Source organism: Anolis sagrei, chromosome 12 (assembly GCF_037176765.1).
Source record: "Anolis sagrei isolate rAnoSag1 chromosome 12, rAnoSag1.mat, whole genome shotgun sequence".
Classification (NCBI taxonomy): Eukaryota; Metazoa; Chordata; class Lepidosauria; order Squamata; family Dactyloidae; genus Anolis; species Anolis sagrei.
The window spans coordinates 10,255,165-10,281,347 of record NC_090032.1 but is presented as its reverse complement, the minus strand read 5'-3'; the positions used below and the strand labels follow the sequence as shown (position 1 = coordinate 10,281,347).

The following is a 26,183-nucleotide window of genomic DNA, read 5'->3' as shown; positions in this document are numbered from 1 at the left end:
CACCCCTGACAGATGGCCATCAGCCTCTGTTTAAAAGTCTCCAAAGAAGGAGCCTCCACCCCACTCCGGGGCAGAGAATTCCACTGCTGAACGGCTCTCACAGTCAGGAAGTTCTTCCTCATGTTCAGATTAGTAATGGCATTATTATTATTATTATTATTATTATTAATAAAGTCAACTGACTGAATGAAGCCACAAAATGAGTTGGTTCAAGCTCTGGCTTTGTTTATTTACCTTTCTATCCAGCCAGCCATTGTATCAATGAGCTTAAGGTAGCACACATGCTCCTTTCCTTCCCACCTTTATCCTCACAACATCCCTGCGAGGGAGGCCAGGCAAATGCTCTTCTATCTCTCCCAAACAACCCTCTGAAGACAGGAAATGAGGGAAGCTGGGAAGTGAGACCTGAGGCCAGGAGGGCAGCCAGAGCTTTGGAAGTGGTTTCTTATACACACTCTAAGTCCCAGAATTCCATCGCCTCCAGCCAGGATTCTGGGAGCTGTCCCCAAATGGTGACTTTTTGGCACATGGGTGGCAGCCAATGAGAATGAATGACGCCGTTCTCCTGTTGCAGGTGAAGCTCGGACTTCTCTTGTGCCTCGCACTGGTCTCGCCCTGAAGGAAGGAGAGGCCATTTTGATTTCGAAACGAAAATAAATAAATAGTTCTGGAAGACGGGGCTCAGTTGTGGTACATCTTCAAAAGGCAGGCTTTGAGGGTCCCCATGTACCGCTCCCAAAGGGCCTGGTGCCTGCGAGGAGAGAACCACGGAGAACCACGTGTCAGAGTAATAACGTATAGGAAGAAGGAGCAAACAGAAGGGAAGGAAGGAAAGAGGGCAAGGAAAAGAAGGAAAGTAAGGAAGGTGCTAACTATGGGAGATGGAGCCACCAAGAGGAAAGGAGGGAAGGAAGAAGGGAAAGAAGGAGAGAGGGAGGAAGATTGGTTCTCACTATGAGAACTGGAACTACCAGGAAGGAAGGAAGGAAGGAAGGAAGGAAGGAAGGAAGGAAGGAAGGAAGGAAGGAAGGAAGGAAAATAGGTTGATTGGTTCTCACTATGGGAACTGGAGCACCAAGATGGACGGGTGGAAGGAAGGAAGGAAGGAAGGAAGGAAGGAAGAAAGGAGTGAGCGAGTGAAGGGAAAAGGAAGGAGGAAGGAAGGATTGAATGAGTGAGTGAAGGAAGGAAAGATGGAATGATTGAGTGAGCAAGCAAGTGAGGGAAGGAAGGACTGAGGGAGCAAGTGAGTGAGTGAAGGAAAGAAGGAAGGAAGGATTGAGTGAGCAAGCGAAGGAAGGAAGAAAAGAAGGATTGAGCAAGTGAGTGAGTGAAGGAAAAAGGAAGGAAGGATTGAGCAAGCGAGTGAGTGAAGGGAAAAGGAAGGAAGGATTGATTGAGTGAGTGAGTGAAGGAAGGATTGATTGATTGGGTGAGTGAAGGAAGGAAGGATTGATTGAGTGAGCGAACAAATGAAGAAAAGAAGGAAGGAAGGATTGAGTGAGCAAGCAAGTGAGGGAAGGAAGGACTGAGGGAACAAGTGAGTGAGTGAAGAAAAGAAGGAAAGAAGGATTGAGCAAGTGAGCAAGTGAAGGAAAAAGGAAGGAAGGATTGAGTGAGTGAGTGAAGGAAGGAAGGATTGAGTGAGTGAGTGAGTGAAGGATTGATTGAGAGTGAATGAAGGAAGGATTGATTGAGTGAGCGAGCAAGTGAAGAAAAGAAGGAAGGAAAGATTGAGTGAGAAAGCAAGTGAGTGAAGGAAGGAAGGACTGAGGGAGCAAGTGAGTGACTGATGGAAAGAAGGAAAGAAGGACTGTGAGCAAGAAAGTGAGTGAGTGAGTGAGTAAGTGAAGGAAGGATTGAGTTATTGAGTGAGTGAAGGAAGGAAGGAAGGAAGGAAAGAAGGATTGAGCAAGCGAGCGAGTGAAGAAAAAAGGAAGGAAGGATTGAGTAAGTGAAGGAAGGAAGGATTGATTGAGTGAGTGAGCAAGTGAGTGAGTGAAGGAAGGAAGGATTGAGTAAGTGAGCAAGTGAAGAAAAGAAGGAAGGATTGAGTGAGTGAGTGAGTGAGTAAATGAAGAAAGGGCTGAGTGGGCGAGTGAAGGAAGGACTGAGTGAGTGAGCAAGTTAGTGAGTAAAGAAAAGAAGGAAGGACTGAGGGAGCAAGTGAGTGAGTGAAGGAAAGAAGGAAGGAATGATTGAGTGAGCAAGCAAGTTGAGTGAAGGAAGGACTGAGGGAGCAAGTGAGTGAGCAAGTGAAGGAAGGAAGGAAGAATTGAGTTATTGAGCGAAGGAAGGAAGGAAAGAAGGATTGAGCAAGCGAGCGAGTGACCGAAAAAGGAAGGGCTGAGTAAGTGAACGAGTGAAGGAAGGAAGGATTGAGTGAGCAAGTGAGTGAGTGAAGGAAGGATTGAGTAAGCGAGTAAGTGAAGAAAAGAAGGAAGGATTGAGTGAGCGAGTGAATGAATGAAGAAAGAAAGGACTGAGTGAGCAAGTGAAGGAAGGACTGAGTGAGTGAGCAAGTTAGTGAGTAAAGAAAAGAAGGAAGGAAGGACTGAGGGAGCAAGTGAGTAAGTGAAGGAAGGAAGAATTGAGTTACTGAGCGAGCGAAGGAAGGAAGGAAAGAAGGATTGAGCAAGCAAGCAAGTGAATGAAAAAGGAAGGATTGAGTAAGTGAGTGAAAGAAGGAAGGATTGATTGAGTGAGCAAGTGAGTGAAGGAAGGAAGGAAAATGGAAGGTTGGTTTCCACTATGTGAGCTGGAGCCACCAAGAAGGAAGGAAGGAAAAGGAAGAAAAGAAGGAAGGAAGGAAATGTACTTCTCACTATGAGATCCGGAGCCACTGAGAATCAGAAGGAGAAACAACAGTCGGCTGGCCGGAGCCCCTCACCAACCTGAATGCGTCCAGGGTGTGGGCACAAGCCGTGTATTGCGTCAAGAAGAGACGAACATCGTTTGGGCTCCACTTGTCGGACCGGAAGGGCTCCACAAACTGCCAAAAAAGACGGTGGGGACACGGATATCAAAGTGGAGGCAAGACACCCCTCAAGTTAAGGAGAGGGGAGGTGAGGACAACACTCCGGGTCCAAAATGGCTCCACCGGTGATGGGAGACGGCTCACCTTCTCCACCAGGTCCACAAAGAAGTCCCGAACGTCTTTGCTGTGGGTGAGCTTCGAAGCGATGTTGATGAGAGACCGGGAGAGGTTCTGAAAGGGGAGCAGTGGGGAAAGGAGGGTCAGAGAAGGGGGCCCTCGCCCTGTCTTCCACCTCCATCCCTTCATCCCACTCGGAATTGAGGATTGTGAGATGCAGGAGAGGTTCTCCAGAGGCACACGGGCACCCTGATGGCCTCTAGAGAGGTAGCAGGAGAGGGAAGGGAAGGAAGACGGGACTGGATGGCACACCTTAAAATTGGCTTCCATCTCACTGAACACGGAGATCTTTCCCCGCAACGACGTACACACTAAGCTGGGCGAGAAAGAAATAATAAGACATCAGAGGAGACATCTCTGCTGAGAACCATGTTTTTCAAAAAGACATAAAGCTAGGGGTGGAGAACCCATGGCGCTCCCAAAATTATCAGATTTCCATTATCCTAGGACAGTGATGGGCAACCTTTTGAGCGTGGTGTGTCAAAATTCGCCAAAAAACTGGGCATAATTCAGGTGGTATGTCACTTCAAGAAAAAAACCATAATTTCGCAATAATTAGTTGAAATAACAAAAATATATATAATTGTAATTCCCACTTTCTCTCTTATCATGTTGTTCTACCTCTCTTTATGTAAATAATATCCTTTTTGGAGTGTTTAATAAAAATATAATTTTAAAAACCCAACAAAATATTATTGAACATGGCCATATAGCCCGAAAAAACCCACAAGAACTGAGTGATTCCAGCCATGAAAGCCTTCGACAATACATCAAAATATAATTTATTTTTAATTTAATTTAAATGTATTTCTAGCATTTAATATGCTATTTAATGTATTTCTAATAATAATAATAATAATAATAACAATAACAATAATGCAATAACAATAAAGTAACATTGCAAAATAATATTTTGATATTTAATTTACCATTTCATTTAAGGCATATATATATATATATATATATATATATATATATATATATATAGGCATATATTAAAAATATTTAAAATGCACTAAATTAAAATGCATTAAATTAAATGTCAAATTAAAATTCAATTTACCATTTCATTTAAAGCATTCTGAAATATTTGAGTAATATAGCAAAGTTTTATTTATCATTTAATTTAATTTAAATATGTAACTCCTTAATATTTAGGGAAAAAATGCAAAATAATATTAGTTTCCTTAATAATTAAATAAATAAAATTAAAATAATTAATAAATTAAAATAATTAAATTTTGCAATGTTACCTAAATATTAATAATAATTAAATATTTTTAAATTTGACATTTAATTTAATGCATTTTAATATTTATTTATTTATTTATTTAGTACACTTGTATACCGCTAATATCTCAGCCTGTGCGGCGACTCATTGCGGTTTACAACGTATTTAAAAATACAATATTCACTTTAAAAATATAAAATAAAATATAAAAATACATACATATACATACATAGTATTGGGCCACCAATACAGACCGGAACATCTCATAGTTAAAGTCGTAATCCAATTCGTTATCCTTGATTGCTAGTCCATGATCAAAACATCATCACATCGGAATTAGTTGAAAACTTGCTCGAACATCCAAGTTTTCAGTTTTTTCCGAAATGCCATTAGCGAGGTGGCTGATCTTATTTCAGTAGGGAGGGCATTCCAAAGCCGGGGGGCCACCACAGAAAAGGCCCTATCTCTCGTTCCCGCAAGCCGCACTTGTGAAGCAGGCGGGATGGAGAGAAGGGCTTCTCCTGAAGATCTTAGGGTCCTGGTGGGCTGATAGGCTGAGATACGTTCGGATAGGTATGTAGGGCCAGAACCGTTTAGGGCTTTAAAGGTCAAAGCCAGCACTTTGAATTGGGCTCGGTAGCTAATCGGTAGCCAGTGGAGCTGGTACAGCAGAGGAGTTGTATGCTCCCTGCGCCCTGCTCCTGTTAATACCATGGCTGCCGCCCGTTGGACTAATTGGAGCTTCCGGGCCGTCTTCAAAGGCAACCCCACGTAGAGAGCGTTGCAGTAGTCAAGGCGGGATGTAACCAGAGCGTGGACTACCGTGGCCAAGTCAGACTTCCCAAGGTACGGTCGCAGTTGGCGCACGAGTCTTAACTGTGCGAATGCTCCCCTGGTCACCGCCGAAACCTGGGGATCCAGGCTCAGCGATGAGTCCAGGATCACACCCAAACTGCGAACCTGTGTCTTCAGGGGGAGTGCGACCCCGTCTAACACAGGCTGTAACCCTATACCCTGTTCGGCCCTGCGACTGACCAGGAGTACCTCTGTCTTGTCTGGATTCAATTTCAATTTGTTCGCCCCCATCCAGACCGTCACAGCGGCCAAGCACCGGTTCAGGACCTCGACAGCCTCCTTAGTAGCGGGTGGGAAGGAGTGACAGAGCTGGACATCATCTGCGTACAGATGACACCGCACCCCGAAACTCCGGATGATCTCCGGATGATATTTGAATAATATAGCAATAATATAGCAATAATATAATTAAATAACTTAAAATAATTAATAAATTAAAATAATTAAATTTTGCAATGTTACCTAAATATTAATAATAATTAAATATTTTTAAATTTGACATTTAATTGAATGCATTTTAATATTTGAATAATATAGCAAAGTCATAGTATTTATCATTCAGTTTAAATATGAAACTCCTTAATATTTAGGTAACATTGCAAAATAATAATTTCTTTCCTACTTATTTTTTAAAATGGCATAAAATAAATAAACAAATAATATCCGGCGGGCTCGTGTCAGTAGAAATGGCTACGCGTGTCAGTACTGACATGCGTGTCATAGGTTCACCATCACGGTCCTAGGAGACATGGCGGTGATGGGAAGAGAAGTCTCCCCATGATATTTCCACCAATCTCTCCAGTCTCTGCTACTGATGTACCTTTTGTGCAGGTCTAACAAGTCTTTGTCGGTAATCAGGATCTTCAACTCTTTCAGGCCTTGAAGGAACTCTTTATCAAGGTCAACATCCATATCGTCCACGTTGGTATCTGCCAAGAAAAGGCAGAATGGTTAGAAGTCTTTTTGGAGAGTGCCGGTGCATTCTGTGGGCCTTTGCTACTGCCTTACGTAGCCAGGAATTATTATTTCCCATCTATTTTATTTGAATCCACTGCTAGGATAGAGAGCAAGCACTCAGGCTTTGTGCTCTGAGGTAACACTGAAGAGATTCCTATTTTAAATAAATACTGCCACCATTAAACTTCGATTTCTTCAGCAAATTGCTTTAAAACTTCACACACAGAGGCACACGTGAGGCAGATGTTGTGAACAAATAACAATGTTGTTTATTTGAGAGAACTTGAACAAAACAGGCATTAAGCTTAGCTGTTTCAATGTTGAATAAAGCGTGTGGTTTCTTTAAACAGTTCAAAACTCAGTTGCACATAACTCTCCTCTTTCCCTCCAGAAATTACTGACAGGATGCCTCTCTGCCCAGCAATCCCAAACTCCACACAGACAGTCCTTTTTCCCTGGATTTGTCACTCCACTCCCTAGCTATCCTTCCCAATAGCTGTAAATCTTCTCACTAACTAACTCTGCTTGTGCCGTCACACTCAGATCCTATTTTTTTTACACCCTTTTGATCTTTGATATTGCTGTTTTTTTTAATTGTTTTAGATTTTAGTCTGTTCTTGTAAGCCGCTCCGAGCGTGAGGGGAATGGCGGCATATAAATTTGAATAATAAATAAATAAATAAATAAATAAAAATATAAAATAAAACTAAGATGTGCTTCTCTCTTTGTCTGGGTGGACCGCGGGGGTCTTTCTTTAAAAGCTCAAAAATTCTCAGCAATATTTATTTTCAAAGTCCTTGACCGACTTGGCACAGCTTGTCAAAGTTACAAACAAAACAGTCAATTGGTGAAACCATAGAGATTAACTTTCTTTCTTTTTCCTTCAGTTACTGAGGTAACTCTTCCCCAAATGGTAGAAAATATCCTGGGATCCTTTCACCCTAACCCTGAGCTGCTATGGTTAGAAAAAACAGGTTTTTGCCTATCTATAGCTCAAGGTTAGCTTTGGAGATGAAGTAATGCTCAATAATATTCAATAACTCGATATCTATCTATAACTCAATTGCTCACTTGCTATCTATCTATCTCAATTAGACCCAATATTACTCAATCATATCTCAATTGCTATTCTACCTATCTCAATTAGCTTCTTTATCTATATAACTCAATCTGCCTCTCTATCTATAGTATCTCAATTCTCAATTGTACTTACAATGATTTTTTTCAGAGCTACCTGCCTGACCAACAGCACATTTATTTATTTATTTATTTATTTGCTATACTTGTATACCGCTGTTTCTCAGCCTAGACGGCGACTCAACGCGGTTTACAACAGAATATAACAATCGACAGTATACAGTTTAAAAGCATAAAAAAACTTAATACACAATACATATGTCAACAACAATCCAATTCATCTCCTAACTAAAATCGTGATCCAGTTTCGTCGTCCATATTGCCAGTCCTTTTAATCATTACATTCTTTGCACTGAGTTAACCGAATGCCTGCTCAAACATCCAGGTTTTTAATCTTCTTCGGAATACCATCAATGAGGGGGCTGATCTTACCTCCATGGGAAGGGCGTTCCATAGCCGCGGGGCCACCACAGAAAAGGCCCTGTCTCTCGTCCCCGCCAGCCGCACCTGTGAAGCAGGCGGGATAGAGAGCAGGGCCCCCCCCAGAAGATCTTAGGGTCCTGGTGGGCTGATAGGCCGAGATACGTTCGGATAGGTAAGTTGGGCCTGAACCGTTTAGGGCTTTAAAGGCCAACGCCAGCACTTTGAATTGAGCCCGGTAGCAGATCGGCAGCCAGTGGAGCTGGTGCAGCAGAGGAGTTGTATGCTCCCTGCGCTCCGCTCCTGTTAGTATCATGGCTGCCGAGCGTTGGACTAATTGGAGCTTCCGGGCCGTCTTCAAAGGCAACCCCAAAGGCAACCCCACATCTGAAGCTTTCTTTCTTTACTGAAGGAGGCAGGGGGATTCCAAAATGGAGATCTCCTCCCCTGGAAAAAGGGCGGTCTCTACACCCAAAGAGATACTTTCTAAACCAATAACTGCAGAGGGCCTGCAGGCTGGCTTTGCAGACTCTGATACTGTTTAACTTCCAAGATGCTGCAAAAGAACACTATCCCATGCAACTAAAAGGTAATGCAAACTATGTTCCTGGAAGACGGAACACTGCTAGCTAACTGACCAACTTCAGGCTTCCCTAACCTTTCTCTTCTGCTCTCCAAACTCTAAATCTTTCTTCTTTGACACCCAGGCTCAATCTTCCGTCTTCTCTGACACCCAGACCCCATTTGAGCTGTCTGATTTTAAAACGTCCCCTGAAAGTCAATTTTTTCGAGTTAAGCTCCGCCCACTCTCTCCCAGCCAATCACAGACTCCCCTCATTTCCCTCCAAGCTGCTCCTAAACACGCCCCCTTCAGGAAGGATGCCGCCAGGCACCCTTCTAAAATGGCTGCTGAACTTCCTGGGCCTACTTTTCTGAGCTTACTCTGACCTTGTTGTTGTTGTTGTTCATTCGTTCAGTCGTCTCCGACTCTTCGTGACCTCATGGACCAGCCCACGCCAGAACTCCCTGTCGGCCGTCACCACCCCCAGCTCATTCAAGGTCATTCCAGTCACTTCAAGGATGCCATCCATCCATCTTGCCCTTGGTCGGCCCCTCTTCCTTTTTCCTTCCACTTTCCCCAGCATCATTGTCTTCTCTAGGCTTTGCTGTCTTCTCATGATGTGGCCAAAGTACTTCAACTTTGTCTCTAGTATCCTTCCCTCCAGTGAGCAGCCGGGCTTTATTTCCTGGAGGATGGACTGGTTGGATCTTCTCGCAGTCCAAGGCACTCTCAGAACTTTCCTCCAACACCACAGCTCAAAAGCATCTCTCTTCCTTGGCTCAGCCTTCCCTAAGGTCCAGCTCTCACATCCGTAGGTGACTACAGGGAAGACCATGGCTTTGACTAGGCAATGGATCTTTGTTGCCAGTCTGATGTCTCTACTCTTTACTCTTTTATCGAGACTGGACATTGCTCTCCTCCCAAGAAGGAAGCGTCTCCTGATTTCCTGGCCACAGTCTGCATCTGCAGTCATCTTTGCGCCTAGAAATACAAAGTCTGTCATGGCCTCCACATTTTCTCCCTCTATTTTCCAGTTGTCAATCATTCTTGTTGCCATAATCTTGGTTTTTTTGATGTTTAGCTGCAACCCGGCTTTTGCACTTTCTTCTTTCACCTTAGGGAATTCATCACACAGGACCAGATAAGCAGATAGCAAAAACAGAACAAGCCTGCCTCGGGGGAGAATGCTTGTTCCACCAATGTTCAATGTTTACAAATGATCAGCACTGCCAGAAGGACAGAGAGTTTTATCTATGCTGACGATTCCGCCATCACAGCTCAAGCGAGGCACTTTGAAGTGGTTGAATAATAATAATAATAAATAAATAAATAAATAATTGGCACACAGGGTGCAGTGCCTAAAGACCTTGGCCTGCACTTAAACACAATCAGCGCTGACAAGATTACCAACTGCAAAAGGCCGCCTTACTGGGATCTCCACGCATTATTCGCCAATACATCGCACATTCCTAGACACTTGGGAAGTGTCCGATGTGTGACCCAATACAACAGCCAGTAGAGTGTCTGCTGTGGACTCATCTTGTTGTGTTTATAATAATAATAATAATAATAATAATAATAATAACAATAATAATAAATACATCATACAGTCCTAGACACTTGGGAAGTGTCCGACGTGTGATCCAATACAACAGCCAGGAGAGTGTGGACTCATCTTGTTGTGTTAATAATAATAATAATAATAATAATAATAATAATAACAACACTATTTATATTCCACCCTTCTCACCCCGAAGGGGACTCAGGGTGGATCACAGTACACATACACGGCAAACATTCAATGTCGCTTTGTATATACAAAACACAGACAGACAGAACAGAAGGAGGTGCCACGGAAGGTTGGGCTCGAGTCCAAGGGGTGCTGTTGCTCTATCCTCTATGACGAAGAGCTGTCAGGACTTCCTCCTTCCTTTTGGTCGCCCAGCATTTTCTGATTTTCTTTCTTTATGGCGTTGTAAAACACCTCCCCCGCTTTTAGCGGTACCTAATTTCCCTAATCACAGCTAAAGCTGTTCTCGAATTGCTTAGGTAAACAATGTGCTAGGCTGACAGTTGGCATCTCACGCCAACCCGGGGCTTCGAACTTGCAACCTTTCACAGCAACACCAGAGGCACTCCAAGTGGTCAAAGGAAATCTAGCATAATGCCAAGTTTTTAACTTTGTTTGTATTTTTAAATACATTACAGCTGTACCCAATTTGCTTCTGACAGTATAAATAAATAAAACAACAACAATAATTATTATAATCTTACCCACGGCTCCCAAAGTCCAGTTCTGGATCATCTGCTCTGCGCAGTAGGAAAAATCCTCAAAGGTCAGGTACTGCAGCTTCTTTTTGCCCGTCTCAAAGCGGCTGTTGGCAAAGAAGACGATGGCCGCGTAATCCCTAGAAGGGCAGCAAAAATGCAGTTAATGAATTAGTTAAGAGTCTTGGGAGAAAAAGATTTAAAGGCACTGACCCCTCACCTGGCCAGTCGGTCTGAGAGCAGGAAGTGCTGCTGGATGTTTTCCACTAGTGACCCCCGAAGCTCCTCGACGGCCTTAAAGACCCTCTTGAAATTGTCAAACTGGAACAAAACAGAATCGAAGCTGTTACTGAGCTAGTCTGTCCCTCCTCATAGGGTTGTTGTGAGGCTAAACTGAGGAGAGGCCAGACTTCAGCTCATTGGAAGCAAAGCAGGACAGGGACATGACAATGTTTTGCAAGAACAAAGATGCAGAGTCTTCTGATTCACTCAAAAGAGGTGACTCTGGGGACGCTGGGAGAGAGTACCTGCCGGCGGCAGCTCTTGAGGGTCACCCCGGTCTTGACGCTGATGTCGTCCAGGTCTTTCTTGGTGCCTTTGGAGAGCTTCTTGCCCAAAACCTCCCGCACGAAGGCCTCGTCAAAGGCATAGTATCTGCAGCCAGGAGAAGGGAAGGCACGAGACAAAGAGGGGGAGCAGTTAGAGAGGGATGGGGTCTACGTGAAATGGGGCGTGCCTAAAAGGTGTGTCACCAACATGAAATGTTTGGAGAGCTCTGGGTTACAAGTATATATACGAATGGATGGAGGATGGCTGATAGACTGGCGGATGGATGATGGACAGATGAGAGGACAGGTGGAGGATGGATGGAGGAAAGTTGGATGCTAGATGGACGAGAAGATGGATGGATGGCTGATAGACAGATGGCTAATAGATGGGTGATGAATGAGAGGAGAGATGGAGGATGGCTGATAGATGGATTGATGGCTGGATGGATGAGAGGATGGATGGCTGATAGATCGAGAGATGGATGAGGGATGGACGAGAGGATAGATGGAAGATGGATGGATGAAACGATAGATGACTGATAGATGGATGAGAGGATGAGATGATGGATGAGAGGAGAGATGGAGGATGGCTGATAGATAAATGAATGGATGGCTGGATGGATGAGAGGATGGATAGATGGGAGGATGGCTGATAGATAGATGGATGAGAGGATGGATGGCTGATAGATCGAGAGATGGATGATGGATGGATGAAAGGATAGATGGATGGATGACATGATAGATGACTGATAGATGGACAGTTGGATGCTAGATGGATGAGAGGATGGATGGATGGCTGATAGACTGATGGCTAATGAATGAGAGAATAGATGGAGGATGGATGGGTGACAGATGGCTGGATGGCTGATAGATAGACAGAAAGATGGATGGATGGAGTATGGATGGCTGATAGATAGATGGATGGGAGGATGGATGGCTGATAAATAGACAGAAGGAGGATGGCTGGCTGATACATGGACGATGGATAAGAGGATGGATGGTTGATGGACAGATGATGGATGGATGGAGGACGGATGTCTGCTAGATAGACAGATGGATGATGGACGGATGAGGGAGGATGGCTGGCTGATGATAGATGGATAAATGAGAAGATGGATGGAGGGCTGATAGATAGACAGATGGATGGATGGATGGGAGGATAGATGATGGATGAAGGATATCTGATAGATAGATAAACAGATGGATGATAGCTGGATGAGGATGGATGGCCGATAGATGGATGGATTGAGGATGGATGACATAGACTGATGATGGATGGATGGATGGATGAGAGGATGGATGATGGATGGAGGAAGGATGGCTGATAGATGAGTGATTGATAGGATGGACGGATGGCTGATTGACAGATGGATGATGGATAGATGGCTGATAGATAAACAGATGGATGATGAATGGATGAGATGATAGATGGAGGAAGGATGGCTGATAGATAGATAGACAGAAGGATGATGGATGGAAGGATGGCTGATAGATAGACGGATGATGGATGGATGGCTGATAAACAGATGGATGATGGATGAGAGGATGGATGGAGGATGGACAGATGGCTGATAAACAGATTGATGCTAGATGAGTGAAAGGATGGAGAATGGATGGATGAGAGGGTGGAAGATGGATGGATGTATGGCTGATAGATGGATAATAGATATATGGATGATAGATAGATGGATGAAAGGATAGCTGGAGGATGGCTGGCTGATCGACAGACAGATGGATAATCGTAGGATGGGAGAATGGATGGCTGATAAGAGACTGATGGAGGGTGGATGATTGGCTGATAAACATCAAGTTGGATGGATGAGAGGATGGTTGGCTGATAGACGGATGATGGATGACAGATAGACTGAATGTCTATGTCGCAATATGATGCACCCTGCCACCCTTGGAGAGATGATGGCGGGGTATAAATAAAGTATTATTATTATTATTATTACATTGAAATTTGGAGACTCCCCCCAACTCAGTGCCCCTTTCCGAGGCTACATCACCCCACCTCTCAATCAGCATGGTCTGGCGATAGGGAGGGATTTGGAAGAGGAGCTGGTTCAGCAGCTTGGGGGGCGAATGCAGGAGCCGTTCCAGCATGTAGAAAGTGCGGTAGTGGTCCATGGTGTCGCTCTGGAGCACGTCCACCGTGGCCCCCGTCTGCTCCAGGATCCCGCTGCGCAGGCGGAGCGCCACCGCATCGTTCACTAGGGGTAAGAAACATTTTTAGACATGTCTAGTGCTACTCTGCTTTGTTTATTCAAAACGTACCTCTAAAAAACAAAAAAACCCAAGTGACGAAAAGAAAGGACGTATTTTGTCAATCCTACGACACCATCTAAAGAAGCACAACTGAAGGTTTTCCAGCAGGCTCACCCATTCTATGTGTATTGTGTTCTAATTTTTTGTCTCGGGTATTTTATTATATTCGTGTTTTTATATGTGCTTTTATGGTTGCCCTTTAACTATGTTTTAATATTAAAGATGCATTTGACATATGTTGTACCTTGCCTCGAGCTGAAAGGAGAGGCCGGTAATAAATATAAATTATTATTATTACTATTATTATCTATTCTAAGACACAGAAAAAGATATAGCACCGGGATTGTGGCGCAGCTGGCTGAGTGTCAGCTGCATTAAGATCACTCTGACCGAAAGGTCATGAGTTCGAAGCCAGCCTGGGTTGGAGTGGGTTTCCAACCAATTGTGTGTAGCCTGTTGTCGATCTTTGCAACCCGAAAGACAGTTGCATCTGTCAAGTAGGAAAATTAGGTACCACCTTAAAGTGTGGGGAGGCTAAATTAACTGATTTATGAGGCCATAAAGAAGACTCCAGCAAAGCATTCCAGCCGGGAAGCATGCGGGGAATGTGGAAGTGATTCATCAGCGTCGCAGATGGACGATGAAAGCGACAGCTCCCCTGGCGGCCAGAAAAAGTTAAATATAGCCTCTGTGTATGTCTGTATATGTTTGTATGTCAAAAATTGGCATTGAATGTTTGCCATATATGTGTACGCTGTAATCCGCCCTGAGTCCCCTGCAGGGTGGGAAGGGCGGAATATGAAAGCAGTAAATAATTAAATAATAAATAAATACCTGTGATTCTGAGATACAACACATTTTTCAAGATGTTTATATGGAGAAAGGGGAATCTTAGAATCAACAAAATACAATATATACATTTTAAAAAGTAATAAAAAATTGATTAGATCAAAATCCCCCTCTCTCTCTCTCTCTATATATATACTAGCTGTCCCCTGCCACACGTTGCTGTGGCCCAGTCTGGTGATCTGGAAAATAAAGTAACGAGAAAGTGTTGGTTTCCAATATATGTAATTTCTTTCTGCTTGTGAGTAAACAGTATTTCTTGCTGTTTCTTTGTCAGTGTTGATGTGGAGAGTGTCTGGTTTGCCCACTCTGGAACATGCAACATATCATAGTCCTTCTTTAAGGGTCTCTTTCAAATCTATGATACTATATCTGTGTGTGTGTGTGAGAATCATATCTATCTATATTTATGACTGGATGGCTCTTTGTCAGGAGGGCTCTGATTACATTTTCTTGCCCTGAAGAGAGTTGGACTGGGTGGCCTTAAGTATTTTCTGTTGGTCATGGGGGTTCTGTGTGGGAAGTTTGCCCCATTTCTGTCATTTGTGGGATTCAGAATGCTCTTTGATTGTAGTTGAACTATAAATCCCAGTAACTACAAATGCCAAATGTCAAGGTCTATTTCCCTTAAACTCCATCTGTGTTCATATTTAGGCATATGGAATATTTGTGTCAAGTTTGGTCCAGATCCATCATTGTTTGAGTCCACAGTGCTCTCTGGATGTAGGTGAACTACAACTTCCAAACTCAAGGTCAATGTCCACCAAACCCTTCCAGTGTTTTCTGCTGGTCATGGAAGTCCTGTATGGCACGTTTGGTTCAATTCCATCATTGGTGGAGTTCAGAGTGCTCTTTGATTGTAGGTGAACTATAAATCCCATCAACGACAACTCCCAAATGTCAAGGTCTATTTCCCTTAAACTCCATCTGTGTTCATATTTGGGCATATGGAATATTCGTGCCAAGTTTGGTCCAGATCTATCATTGTTTGAGTCCACAGTGCTCTCTGGATGTAGGTGAACTACAACTTCCAAACTCAAGGTCAATGTCCACCAGACCCTTCCAGTGTTTTCTGTTGGTCATGGAAGTCCTGTGTGCCAAGTTTGGCCCAATTACATCATTGGTGGAGTTCAGAATGTTCTTTGATTGTAGGTGAACTATAAATACCAGCAACGACAACTTCCAAATGACAAAACCATTTTTTTTGAGTGAAGGACATACATGGGGTTGTTAGGTGTCTTGTGTCCAAATTTGGTGTCAATTCGTCCAGTGGTTTTTGAGTTCTGTGAATCCCACAAACGAACATTACATTTTTATTTATATAGATATATATACACACACAGTATACAATCAAATCACACACACACAAATATACATATATATGTATGTATGTGTGTGTATACAGGAATCCAAAGCCAAGAGTATTTTAAGGCAAATCTTGCTTCACAATGAGTCTTGTTTGACCTTGCGCCTTCAAGGTGGGCTGGACTGCAATTCCCAAGCAATATATGGCCACATTGAGAGATCAGGTTTAGCCCCAAAACTCTGCCCTTGCACTATGCTACTCTGCTGCTGAGTACGCATGCCCAGTGTGGAACACATCTCACCACACTAAAACAGTGGATGTGGCTCTTAATGAGACATGCCGCATTATCACAGGGTGTCTGCGCCCTACACCACTGGAGAAATTACACAGCTTAGCCGGTATTGCACCACCTGACATCCGCCGGGAAGTAGCAGCCAATAGTGAAAGGACCAAGGCAGAGACATCTCCAGCTCATCCCTTGTTTGGGTATCAGCCAGCACGTCAATGACTTAAATCAAGACATAGTTTTCTTAGATCTACAGAGACACTTGCTGGAACACCCCAGCAAGCGAGAGTCCAAAAGTGGCAGACCCAAACCCAGCACCTCAATCCATGGGTGATACCAGATGAACGACTCCCCCCTGGGCACTCAGAAGAGTGGGCGACTTGGAAGGCTCTGAACAGACTGTGCTCTGGCACCACGAGATGCAGAGCCAACCTTCAGAAATGGGGCCACAAAGTGGAATCCACGGCATGCGAGTGCGGAGAAGTGCAAACCACACACCACTTACTCCAATGCAGTCTGAGCCCCGCTACATGCACAATGGACAGGGGCGGCTCAACCCATTACACAAAGTAAGCATTTGCGGCATAGTTGATTTTGCACAGGGGCGCTCTTGGGGGAAAATAGACCTTGACATATGTGTTGTTACTGGGATGTATAGTTCACCTACAATCAAAGAGCATTCTGAACTCCACCAATGATGGAATTGAACCAAATATGGCACACAGAACTCCCACGATGAAAGGAAAATATATATCAGTGATTGGTTGGGGGGGGGGGGGGAATACTGTTTGCTTACCATTGAAAATTACCTAGGGCCACCTCTGACAATGGAGGACCTTCTTACAACTGAAGTCGAACGTGACCCCCCCCCCCACCCTCTCCCCAGAGATAGTAACTTATAGTTTTGCTAAGGGCAAGGACACCAGGCTGGATAACAAAGGTTAAGCCTTGGTCAGTTTGGTGGGTATCATTCAATCAAGGCTTTATGCTCTATTCTCATATGTTTACAGCAGGAGGTAACCCATTTATTACTGAAAATAATAAGAGTTGCAGAGATGCAGAGCCAATCTTAAGAAATGGGGCTATAGGGTGGAATCCTCGGCATGCGAGTGTGGAGAAGAGCAAACCACTGACCACCTGGCACCTTGAGCCCTGCCACATGCACCATGGAGGACCTTCTTGCGGCAACCCCAGAGGCACTCCAAGTGGCCAGATACTGGTCAAAGGACATTTAACCAACTACCAAGTTTGCAAAATCTGTGTTTTTTTTTCTTTTCTTTTTAATCTGTGTGTTTGTTTTGTTCTGTTAGAATTGTAATATAATGGTATAGTTGCTGATGACACGATAAATAAATAGCCCCAAAACAAAGAAAGACACCTGAGACACCTGTCGCACCTGAATAGCCATCCAGCCAGAGCTGGTAGACCTCCTCATCGATGAGAGTAGTGTTCCCCACGAAGATGTCCAGATTGCTGGCCATGTTGCCTCTGAAGATGGAACAGGAAGCTGCAAAAGGAAGGTAAAATATAATTCATTTACATCAGGCATGGGCAAACTTCATCCCTCCAGGTTTTTTGGACCTCAACTCCCACAATCAAAGGTTTCAAGCTCTGAGGATTTCCTGGAAAGGAATCTCTCTGGAGCACTGCAGTACACCCAAATACCTGGGAGTTACTCTGGACTGTACTCTGACTTATAAGAAGCACTGCTTGGTGGAGAGGTGGCTGCCAAGAGAGCAGAAATGGTCCACATTTACTAACGTTACACCGTTACGCTGTATTCCTGGCATTGGAGAGGGATTGGCTGGTGACTGCTGGAAGACCACTTGGGTTTTCTCGATGTTCAATGTCATTGGAGTTTATTTATTTATTTATTTATTTATTTGGTTTACTTTTACCCCGCCCTTCTCACCCCGAAGGGGACTCAGGGCGGCTTACACATCCAAGGCACAATTTGATGCCCATAGCATACATCAATAATAAGCAATAAAACAAAATAACAAATTAGCAAACAACAACAACAACAACACATTGCATCTAAACCCGTTAAAACCAATAAAACCAATAAAATTTCATACAAACCGATACAAACCGCTTCTTCCTTCTTGGCAGTCAGTGTTCGCTATCTCATGGTTCAGAGTTTTCTTCCACATTTATCAGTCCACATATATCAGTCCTGCCGGTCCTAATTGCCTGGTTGTCCTATCTAGTTAGCAGATTGCCCGAAGGCCTGGTCCCACAACCACGTCTTTGCCTTTCTCCTAAAGGACAGGAGTGATGTCGATGCCCTGATATCCACTGGGAGTGAGTTCCACAGGTGGGGGGCCACCACTGAGAAGGCCCTGCTCCTCGTCCCCACCAGCCTTGCTTGGGAAAGCGGTGGAGTCGAGAGCAGGGCCCCCTCAGATGATCTTAAATTCCGTGGTGGGACGTAGAGGGAGATACGTTCGGACAGATACGCTGGACCGGACCCGTACAGGGTTTTGTAGGTCAAGACCAGCACCTTGAATTGGGCTCGGAACTGAACCGGCAGCCAGTGGAGCTGACACAGCAGAGGGGTGGTGTGCTCTCTGTATGTCGCCCCAGTGAGCAGCCTGGCTGCCGCTCGCTGGACCAGTTGAAGTTTCCGAACCGTCTTCAAGGGCAACCCCACGTAGAGCGCGTTGCAGTAGTCTATTCGGGATGTAACAAGAGCGTGGACCACTGTGGCCAGATCAGACTTCCCAAGGAACGGGCGCAACTGGTGCACAAGTTTTAATTGTGCAAAAGCTCTCCCGGCCACCGCTGAGACCTGGGGTTCCAGGCTCAGCGATGAGTCCAGGATCACTCCCAAGCTGCGAACCTGCTTTTTCAGGGGGAGTGTAACCCCGTCTAACACAGGCTGTAACCCTATTCCCTGTTCGGCCTTACGACTGACCAATTACTTGCTAGGAAGTGCATCAAGGGGACGAGTATACACTGGGACAGGCATGGCATTATTGTTCATTCCTCAAAAGCAAGGTGGAACAGCCAAGTTTTCAAGCTTTTCCTAAAATATCACATGAAAGCTGTTCCTCTTTATTTTCCCATCTTTCCTTTAGTTGCTTTCCCTCATTCCTCCCTCCCTCCTTTTCTCATGTCTTCTTTCTCCTTCTTTCCTTCTCTCTTTCCATCATACAGAGAAGCCATTGAAATCCACAAGCATGAGGACAATTTCAACAGAAAGGAAGAGACCATGAAAATGAACAAAATCTGGCTACCAGTATTAAAAAAAACTCTAAAATTACAATAGCAAAACAACAGAGGGGAAACAAACAGGCACAGAAAATCACTCTCAACAAAAGATTCCCCCCAGGCACTTCCAAGCCATTGAATGCTAATCAAGCTGGCCAATTGCAACATTCACACCTAGCCCCAGCAGACAAGAGTCCTTTGTCCCACCCTGGTCATTCCACAGATATATAAACCCATTTTTCCTACTTCCAACAGACCTCATTACCTCTGAGGATGCTTGCTATAGATGCAGGCGAAATGTCAGGAGAAAATGCCTCTAGAACATGGCCTTATAGCCCGGAAAAACCTACAATAACCCAGTGATTCCGGCCATGAAAGCCTTCGACAATACATTCTGCCCCTCTCTCTCCTTACCTTTTCTCCTCTCAACCACAACCACCACCTTTCTCTGTAGTAAATAAGACCTTTTGACCCTCTTCCTGGCCAAACTGGGGCTCACGCATGCGCAGACCCCGAGTGTCACTCTCCAGGCGCCATCTTGGCTCCTGGCACTGCAACCTCTCCTCTTAAGATTCCACAGCCAACCGCATTCATAGCGAAACGCAGTCTTGTCTTTTTTTTGGTCGCTCAGGGCATCCGTCGAAGCCTCCTGTGGCGTAAAAAAAAATGAGATCATTCAACGCATGCGCACACAAACTACACCCCGTTCTCGGGATTGAACAGCATGAGCTGGGAACAGCGAAGGGTCATGCGCAGCCACGGAGCGCATGCGCCGTGCCGTGCGCGAGCATCCCTCATGAGAGCCCGAGCGGGCGGTTCGCGCAGGCGCAGTTGAGGCGGGCAAGATGGCGGCGGTGGTCCAGAATGTGGTGAAGCTGTGAGTGGAAATTTTCCTCTTGTGTTCCCCCCTCTTTTCCGTCAGGAGTGGTACAGCCCGAGCCTTTGCGAAGCGGGAGCAGAGGGCGGGCCCATTCCATTCGCAGGGGGGAAAGGGGAAATCTTTGTTGAGGGAGAAGGAGGAGAGTTGTTGGGTCTTTTTTCTTCTCATTGTTTGGCCCTAAAGTTTATGATACATATGAGCAGGATATAGTGGAGCCAGAGGAGAGAAACACAGGTGAGTCAGTGCCTTAAAGTTTCCAAAGTAAGGTTTGTGGAAGGGAAATAACACTTTTGTTACTTGAGGCGGGCCTGAGGGAAAAGGAGGCCTTCAGGAATGGAGGAAGGACAACTCCACCTCAATGAATGGTGTCCTGAGGTGGAAGGGATGTTGTTGGTGTATACTAAAGTGTGCATTGCCTGGGTTTGCTTTTTCTTTGAAGCTCTTTCTTTCCTTCCTTCTCTCTTTCCTTCATCTTTCCTTCTTCCTTCCTTCTTTTCCCATGTCTTCTTTCTCCTTCTTTCCTTCTCTCTTTCCTTCATACTCCTTCGCCCTCTCTCTTTCCCTGCCTTCCTTCAGTTGCTTTCCCTCATTCCTCCCTCTCCTTCCTTCCTTCCTTCTTTCCTCCCTCCCTCCCTCCTTCCCTCCCTCCTTCTTTTCTCATGTCTTCTTTCTCCTTTCCTTCTCCCTTTCCTTCATACTTCTCCCTCCCTCTTTCCCTTCCTTCCTTCAGTTGCTTTCCCTCATTCCTCCCTCCCCTCCCTCCCTCCCTTCCTTCCTTTTTCTCATGTCTTCTTTCTCTTTCTTTCCTTCATACTTCTTCTCCCTCTCTTTCCCTTACTTCCTTCAGTTGCTTTCCCTCATTCCTCCCTCTCCTTCCTTCCGTCATTCCTTCCTTTTTCTCATGTCTTCTTTCTCTTTCTTTCCTTCTCCCTTTCCTTGATACTTCTTCTCCCTCTCTTCCCTTCCTTCCTTCAGTTGCTTTCCCTCATTCCTCCCTCTCCCTCCTGCCTTCCTTCTTATGTCTTCTTTCTCTTTCTTTCCTTCTCTCTTTCCTTCATACTTCTCTCTCTTTCCCTTCCTTCCTTCAGTTGCTTTCCCTCATTCTTCCCTCGCCTTCCTTCCTTCCTTCTTTCCTCCCTCCCTCCTTCTTTTCTCATGTCTTCTTTCTCTTTCTTTCCTTCTCTCTTTCCTTCATACTTCTTCTCCCTCTCCTTCCTTCCTTCTTTTCTCAAGTCTTCTCTCTCTTTCTTCCCTCTCCCTTTCCTTCATACTCCTTCTCCCTCTCTCTTGTCCTTCCTTCCTTCAGTTGCTTTCCCTCAATCCTCCCTCTCCTTCCTTCCCTCCCTCCCTCCTTCTTTTCTCATGTCTTCTTTCTCCTTCTTTCCTTCCCTCTTTCCTTCATACTTCTTCTCCCTCTCTCTTTTCCCCACCTTTTCTTCAGTTGCTTTCCCTCATTCCTCCCTCTCCTTCCTTCCTTCCTTCCTTCCTTCTTTTCTCATGACTTCTTTCTCTTTCTTTCCTTCTCTCTTTCCTTCATACTTCTTCTCCCTCCCTTTCCCTTCCTTCAGTTGCTTTCCCTCATTCCTCCCTCTCCTTCCCTCCCTCCTTCTTTTCTCATGTCTTCTTTCTCTCTTTCCTTCATACTTCTTCTCCCTCCTTGCCTTCCTTCCTTCAGTTGCTTTCCCTCATTCCTCCGTCTTCTTCCTTCCCTCCTTCCTTCTTTTCCTTCTCTCTTTCCTTCATACCTCATACTCACTCTCTCTTTCCCATCTTTCCTTCATTTGCTTTTCCTCATTCCTCTCTCTTCCTTCCTTCCTTCTTTTCTCATGTCTTCTTTCTCCTTCTTTCTTTCTCTCTTTCCTTCATACTCCTTCTCCCTCTCTCTTTCCCTTCCTTCCTTCAGTTGCTTTCCCTCATTCTTCCCTCTACTTCCTTCCTTCCTTTCTTCTTTTCTCGTGTCTTCTTTCTCTTTCTTTCCTTCTCTCTTTCCTTCATACTCCTTCTCCCTCTCTTTCCATTCCTTCAGTTGCTTTTCCTCATTCTTCCCTCTCCTTCCTTCCTTCCTTCTCTCCCTCCTTCCCTCCATCCTTCTTTTCTCGTGTCTTCTTTCTCTTTCTTTCCTTCTCTCTTTCCTTCATACTCCTTCTCCCTCTCTTTCCCTTCCTTTAGTTGCTTTCCCTCATTCCTCCCTCTCCTTCCTTCCTTCCTTCCTTCCTTCCTTCCTTCCTTCCTTCCGTCTTTTCTCATGTCTTCTTTCTCTTTCTTTCCTTCTCTCTTTCCTTCATACTTCTTCTCCCTCTCTTTCCATTCTTTCCTTCAGTTGCTTTCCCTCAGCCTTCCCTCTTCTTCCTCCCTCCCTCCTTCTTTTCTCATGTCTTCTTTCTCCTTCTTTCCTTCTCTCTTTCATACTTCTTCTCCTCCCTCTTTCCCTTCCTTCAGTTGCTTTCCCTCTTTCCTCCCCTTCCTTCCCTCCTTCCTTCCTTCCTTCTTTTCTCATGTCTTCTTTCTCTTTCTTTCCTTCTCTCTTTCCTTCATACTTCTTCTCCCTCTCTTTCCCTTCCTTCCTTCATTTGCTTTCCCTCATTCCTCCCTCTCCTTCCTTCCTTCCTTCCTTCCTTCCTTCCTTCTTTTCTCATGCCTTCTTTCTCTTCCTTTCCTTCTCCCTTTCCTTCATACTCCTTCTCCCTCTCTCTTTCCCTTCATTCAGTTGGTTCCCTTCCTTCTTTCCTTCCTCCCTCCCTCTCCTTCCTTCCTTCCTTTCTCATGTCTTATTTCTCTTTCTTTCCACTCCCCTTCCTTCAGTAGCTTTCTTTCATACCTCCTTTTTCTTCCTTCCTTTCCTTTCTCATCCTTTTTCTTGACTTTTTCTTTTTCCTTCCCCCTTTCATACTTTCTCCCTCTTTCTTTTCCTTCCTTCTTTCAGTTGCTTTCCCTAATACCTCCTTTCTTCTCTCCTTCCTTCCTTTCTCATGTCATCTTTGGGCCCTCCCACAGAGCCCTATATCCCAGAATATCAAGGCAGAAAATTCCACATTATCTGAGTGTGGATTCAGATAAACCAGTTCAAAGGAGATATTGTGTGATTTTCTGCCTTGATATTCTGGGATATAGGGCTGTGTGGAAGGGCCCTTTCTCTTTCTTTCCTTCATACCCTTTCTCTTTTCCCTTTCTTCCTTTCATCAGTTGCTTTCCCTCATAACCCCTCTTCCTTCTTTCTCTCTTTCTTTCTTTCTCTTCCTTCCTTCCTCTTGTCTTCTTTTTCTTTCTTTCCTTCCCCTTCATACTTTTTCTCCCTCTCTTTTCTGTTCTTTAGTTGCCTTCCCTATCCCTTCTTTCCTTTCATTTTGCTTCCTTTCTTTTTCTTTTCTTCCCCCTTTCTTCATATTCCTTCTCTTTTTTATTCCTTCCTTCATTAGCTTTCCCTCATATCCCCTCTTCTACCTTTCTTTTCTTTCTCTTCCTTCCTTTCTCCTGCTTTTTTCTTTCTTTCTTTTCATCTTTCCTTCATACTCATTCTCATCGCTCTTTCTATCTCCCTTCTTTCAGTTACTTACCCTCTTACCTCCTTCTTCTTTCTTTCCTTCCCCTTCTTCTTTTTCTTTCCTTCCCCTTTCCTTCATACTCTTTCTCCTCCCTCTTCCTTTCTTCTTTTCTTCAGATGTGTTCCCTCTTTACTTCATCTGCCTCACTCTTTTCCTTCCTTCCTTCCTTCCCTCCTCTTCTTCTTTTTCTTTCCTTCCCCTTTCCTCCATACTCTTTCTCCTCCCTCTTCCTTTCTTCTTTTCTTCAGATGTGTTCTCTCATTACTCCATCTGCCTTACTCTTTTCCATCCTTTTTTCCTTCCTTCCTTCCTTCCTTCCTTCCTTCCTTCCTTCCTTCCATAATAATAATAATGATAATGATAACAACAACAACAACTGCAAAGACTCTGGCACAAGCCAGTCAAGGTGGTCCCAGTGGTGATCGGCACACTGGCTGCAGTGCCTAAAGACCTTGGTCTGCACTTAAACACAATTGGTGCTGACAAAATTACCATCTGCCAGCTGCAGAAGGCCACCTTACTGGGATCTGCACGCATTATTCGCTGATACATCATACAGTCCTAGACACTTGGGAAGTGTCCGACATGTGATCCAATACAACAGCCATCGGAATGTCTGCTGTGAACTCATCTTGTTGTGTTTCAAATAATAATAATAATAATAATAATAATAATAATAATAATAATAGTTTGTATTCTGCCCTATCTTCCCAGGGGACTCCAGTTACTTTCACTCATACCTCCTTCTTCCTTTCCCTTCCCCCCTTCTCATGTCTTCTTTCTCTTTCTTTCCTTCCTCCTTTCCTTCATACTCCTCCTCCCTCTTCCTTCCTTCCTTCCTTCAGTTCCCTCAGACCTCCTCTCCTTCTTTCCTTTCTTTCCCTTCTTTCTTTCTCATGTCTAATTTCTCTTTCCTTCCGCCTTTTCTTCATACTCCTTTTCCTCTCTTTTCATTTCTTCTTTTCTTCAGTTGCTTTCCCTCATTACTCCCTCTTCCTCACTCCTTTCCTTTTTTTTCTTTCCTTCATAACACTTCTCCTCCCTCTTCCTTTCTTTTTTTCTTCAGTTGCTTTCCCTCATTACTCCGTCTTCCTCCTTCCTTTCCTTTCTCTTGTCTCCTTTTACTTTTTCCTTCCTCCTTTCCTTCATATTCCTTCTCCCATTCTCTTTTACTTTCTTCTTTTCTTCAGTTGCTTTCCCTCTCATCCTTTCCTCTCTCTTTTCTTCTTCTCCTCCCCTCCCCATGACCAACAGAAAATACTGATTTTTCTGATGGTCTCTGGCGACCCCCAGGTTGAGAAACGCCGGAACATTGGAAGGAGAATGTAGTAGAGAAACTTGTATTTATTTACTATATTTGTATACCGCTCTTCTCAGCCCTTGGGCGACTCAGAGCGGTTAACAAAAGCAAAATTCAATGCTCAAAAACATTATAAAACAGTTTAAAACAATTAAAACAGTAGCATACAGTTAATATAAAACATCTCATTCGCAGATTGAAATCCAGTCTCATCATCCAATTGCTCCATATTCCTATGTTCGTTACACTGTCTGTTCAAATGCCTGCTCGAACAACCAGGTCTTCACTTTCCTCCGAAATGTCAACAGGGAGGGGGCCGATCTAATATCTATAGGAAGTGCGTTCCACAGCTGAGGGGCCACCACTGAGAAGGCCCTGTCTCTCGTCCCTACCAAACGTACTTAGAATCATAGGATCAAAGAGTTGGAAGAGACCTCATGGGCCATCCAGTCCAACCCCATTCTGCCAAGAAGCAGGAATATTGCATTCAAATCACCCCTGACAGATGGCCATCCAGCTTCCAAAGAAGGAGCCTCCACCACACTCGGGGGCAGAGAGTTCCACTGCTGAACGGCTCTCACAGTCAGGAAGTTCTTCCTCATGTTCAGAGTTGTGACGCAGGTGGGACCGAGAGCATTTGTGGGCAGAATCAAAGCATTTGGGGAAAATTAAATTGTTTTTACTCCTTTTGTACAAATCAGGTACAAAATGACTGTTGGAAAAATACTGGTGGGTGAATTTAGGGGAATTGAAAGGTAGTGATAGCAGGAGGGATCAGATGTGGTGCACAAAAGAAAAGAACACCTTCGCATAAGAAGAAGGTCTCTGCTAGTCAGAATTGCTGGAGAGGAAGGTAGATGGGGCATATTCGTAGGCCTTATTTGGAGCTGAATAGTATAATCCCCACCTGTTCCCAAAATCATATTAGTCTTAATCGTGCGGAAATGTGTGTAGAATGAATTTTTTTCCGCCAGGACAAAGGGAAACGACTGCTGTTTTAATCGCCACAGATTTCAGTATTATTAAGCACCTTGACTACATTTGTGAAAAAAGGACTCTGTGGTGGGTTGCTTTATTGCTTTACTGCTCGGGTTAGTGTGTCAAGTATGAAATAATATGAATACAGTGAGCTTTCAGCTTAATTACCTTATTTTCTTCCTCCCTCCTAGATTTTTCTTAGCAGGAATGGTATAGCATTATTCTTTCCCTCTGAGCAAATTGACAATCATTGGCTCCTGTACCCCCCTTATGTTACTTTGTACAGCAAGGCTTAAACACTGGCATTACTGTAATTATAACCTATTAAGGAAGCTTCATAGGTGCCGAAGCACAGATTCAAACAGAGCAAGAAGGAAAATGCAAGTGGGTTATTTTTCCCGATTCTTTCTTTTGCCACCCTTCTCAGAAGGA

The 26,183-nt window shown here is 44.3% G+C and overlaps 2 protein-coding genes across 5 annotated transcripts in view; one reads left to right on the top strand and one right to left on the bottom strand.

Moving 5' to 3' along the window:
- Nucleotides 1–204: 204 nt before the first annotated feature.
- Nucleotides 205–19,807, bottom strand: FIBP (FGF1 intracellular binding protein). Of its 2 annotated transcripts, none has more exons than XM_067472416.1 (11): nt 19,466–19,807; nt 17,235–17,345; nt 13,147–13,345; nt 11,112–11,238; nt 10,805–10,905; nt 10,591–10,724; nt 6,061–6,169; nt 3,407–3,470; nt 3,122–3,208; nt 2,895–2,992; nt 205–615 (listed from the first exon to the last, which is right to left on the bottom strand). In XM_067472416.1, exons 1-11 carry the CDS (start codon nt 19,725–19,727, stop codon nt 348–350), a joined length of 1,560 nt encoding a protein of 519 aa, XP_067328517.1. In that variant the 5' UTR covers nt 19,728–19,807; the 3' UTR covers nt 205–347. The 2 variants fall into 2 exon arrangements, with proteins under 2 accessions (XP_067328517.1, XP_067328518.1); XM_067472417.1 differs by having other exon boundaries at nt 523–751; nt 19,466–19,805.
- A 48-nt stretch (nt 19,808–19,855) lies between these two features.
- DPF2 (double PHD fingers 2) overlaps nt 19,856–26,183 on the top strand; it is a 44,738-nt gene continuing 38,410 nt past the window's right edge. The window contains exon 1 of one of the 3 annotated variants that reach the window (XM_060758179.2): nt 19,856–19,928. In XM_060758179.2, the coding sequence (XP_060614162.1) occupies nt 19,897–19,928 (32 nt within the window). In that variant the 5' untranslated portion in view covers nt 19,856–19,896. The other 2 variants (XM_060758178.2, XM_060758180.2) reach the window with 2 other exon arrangements.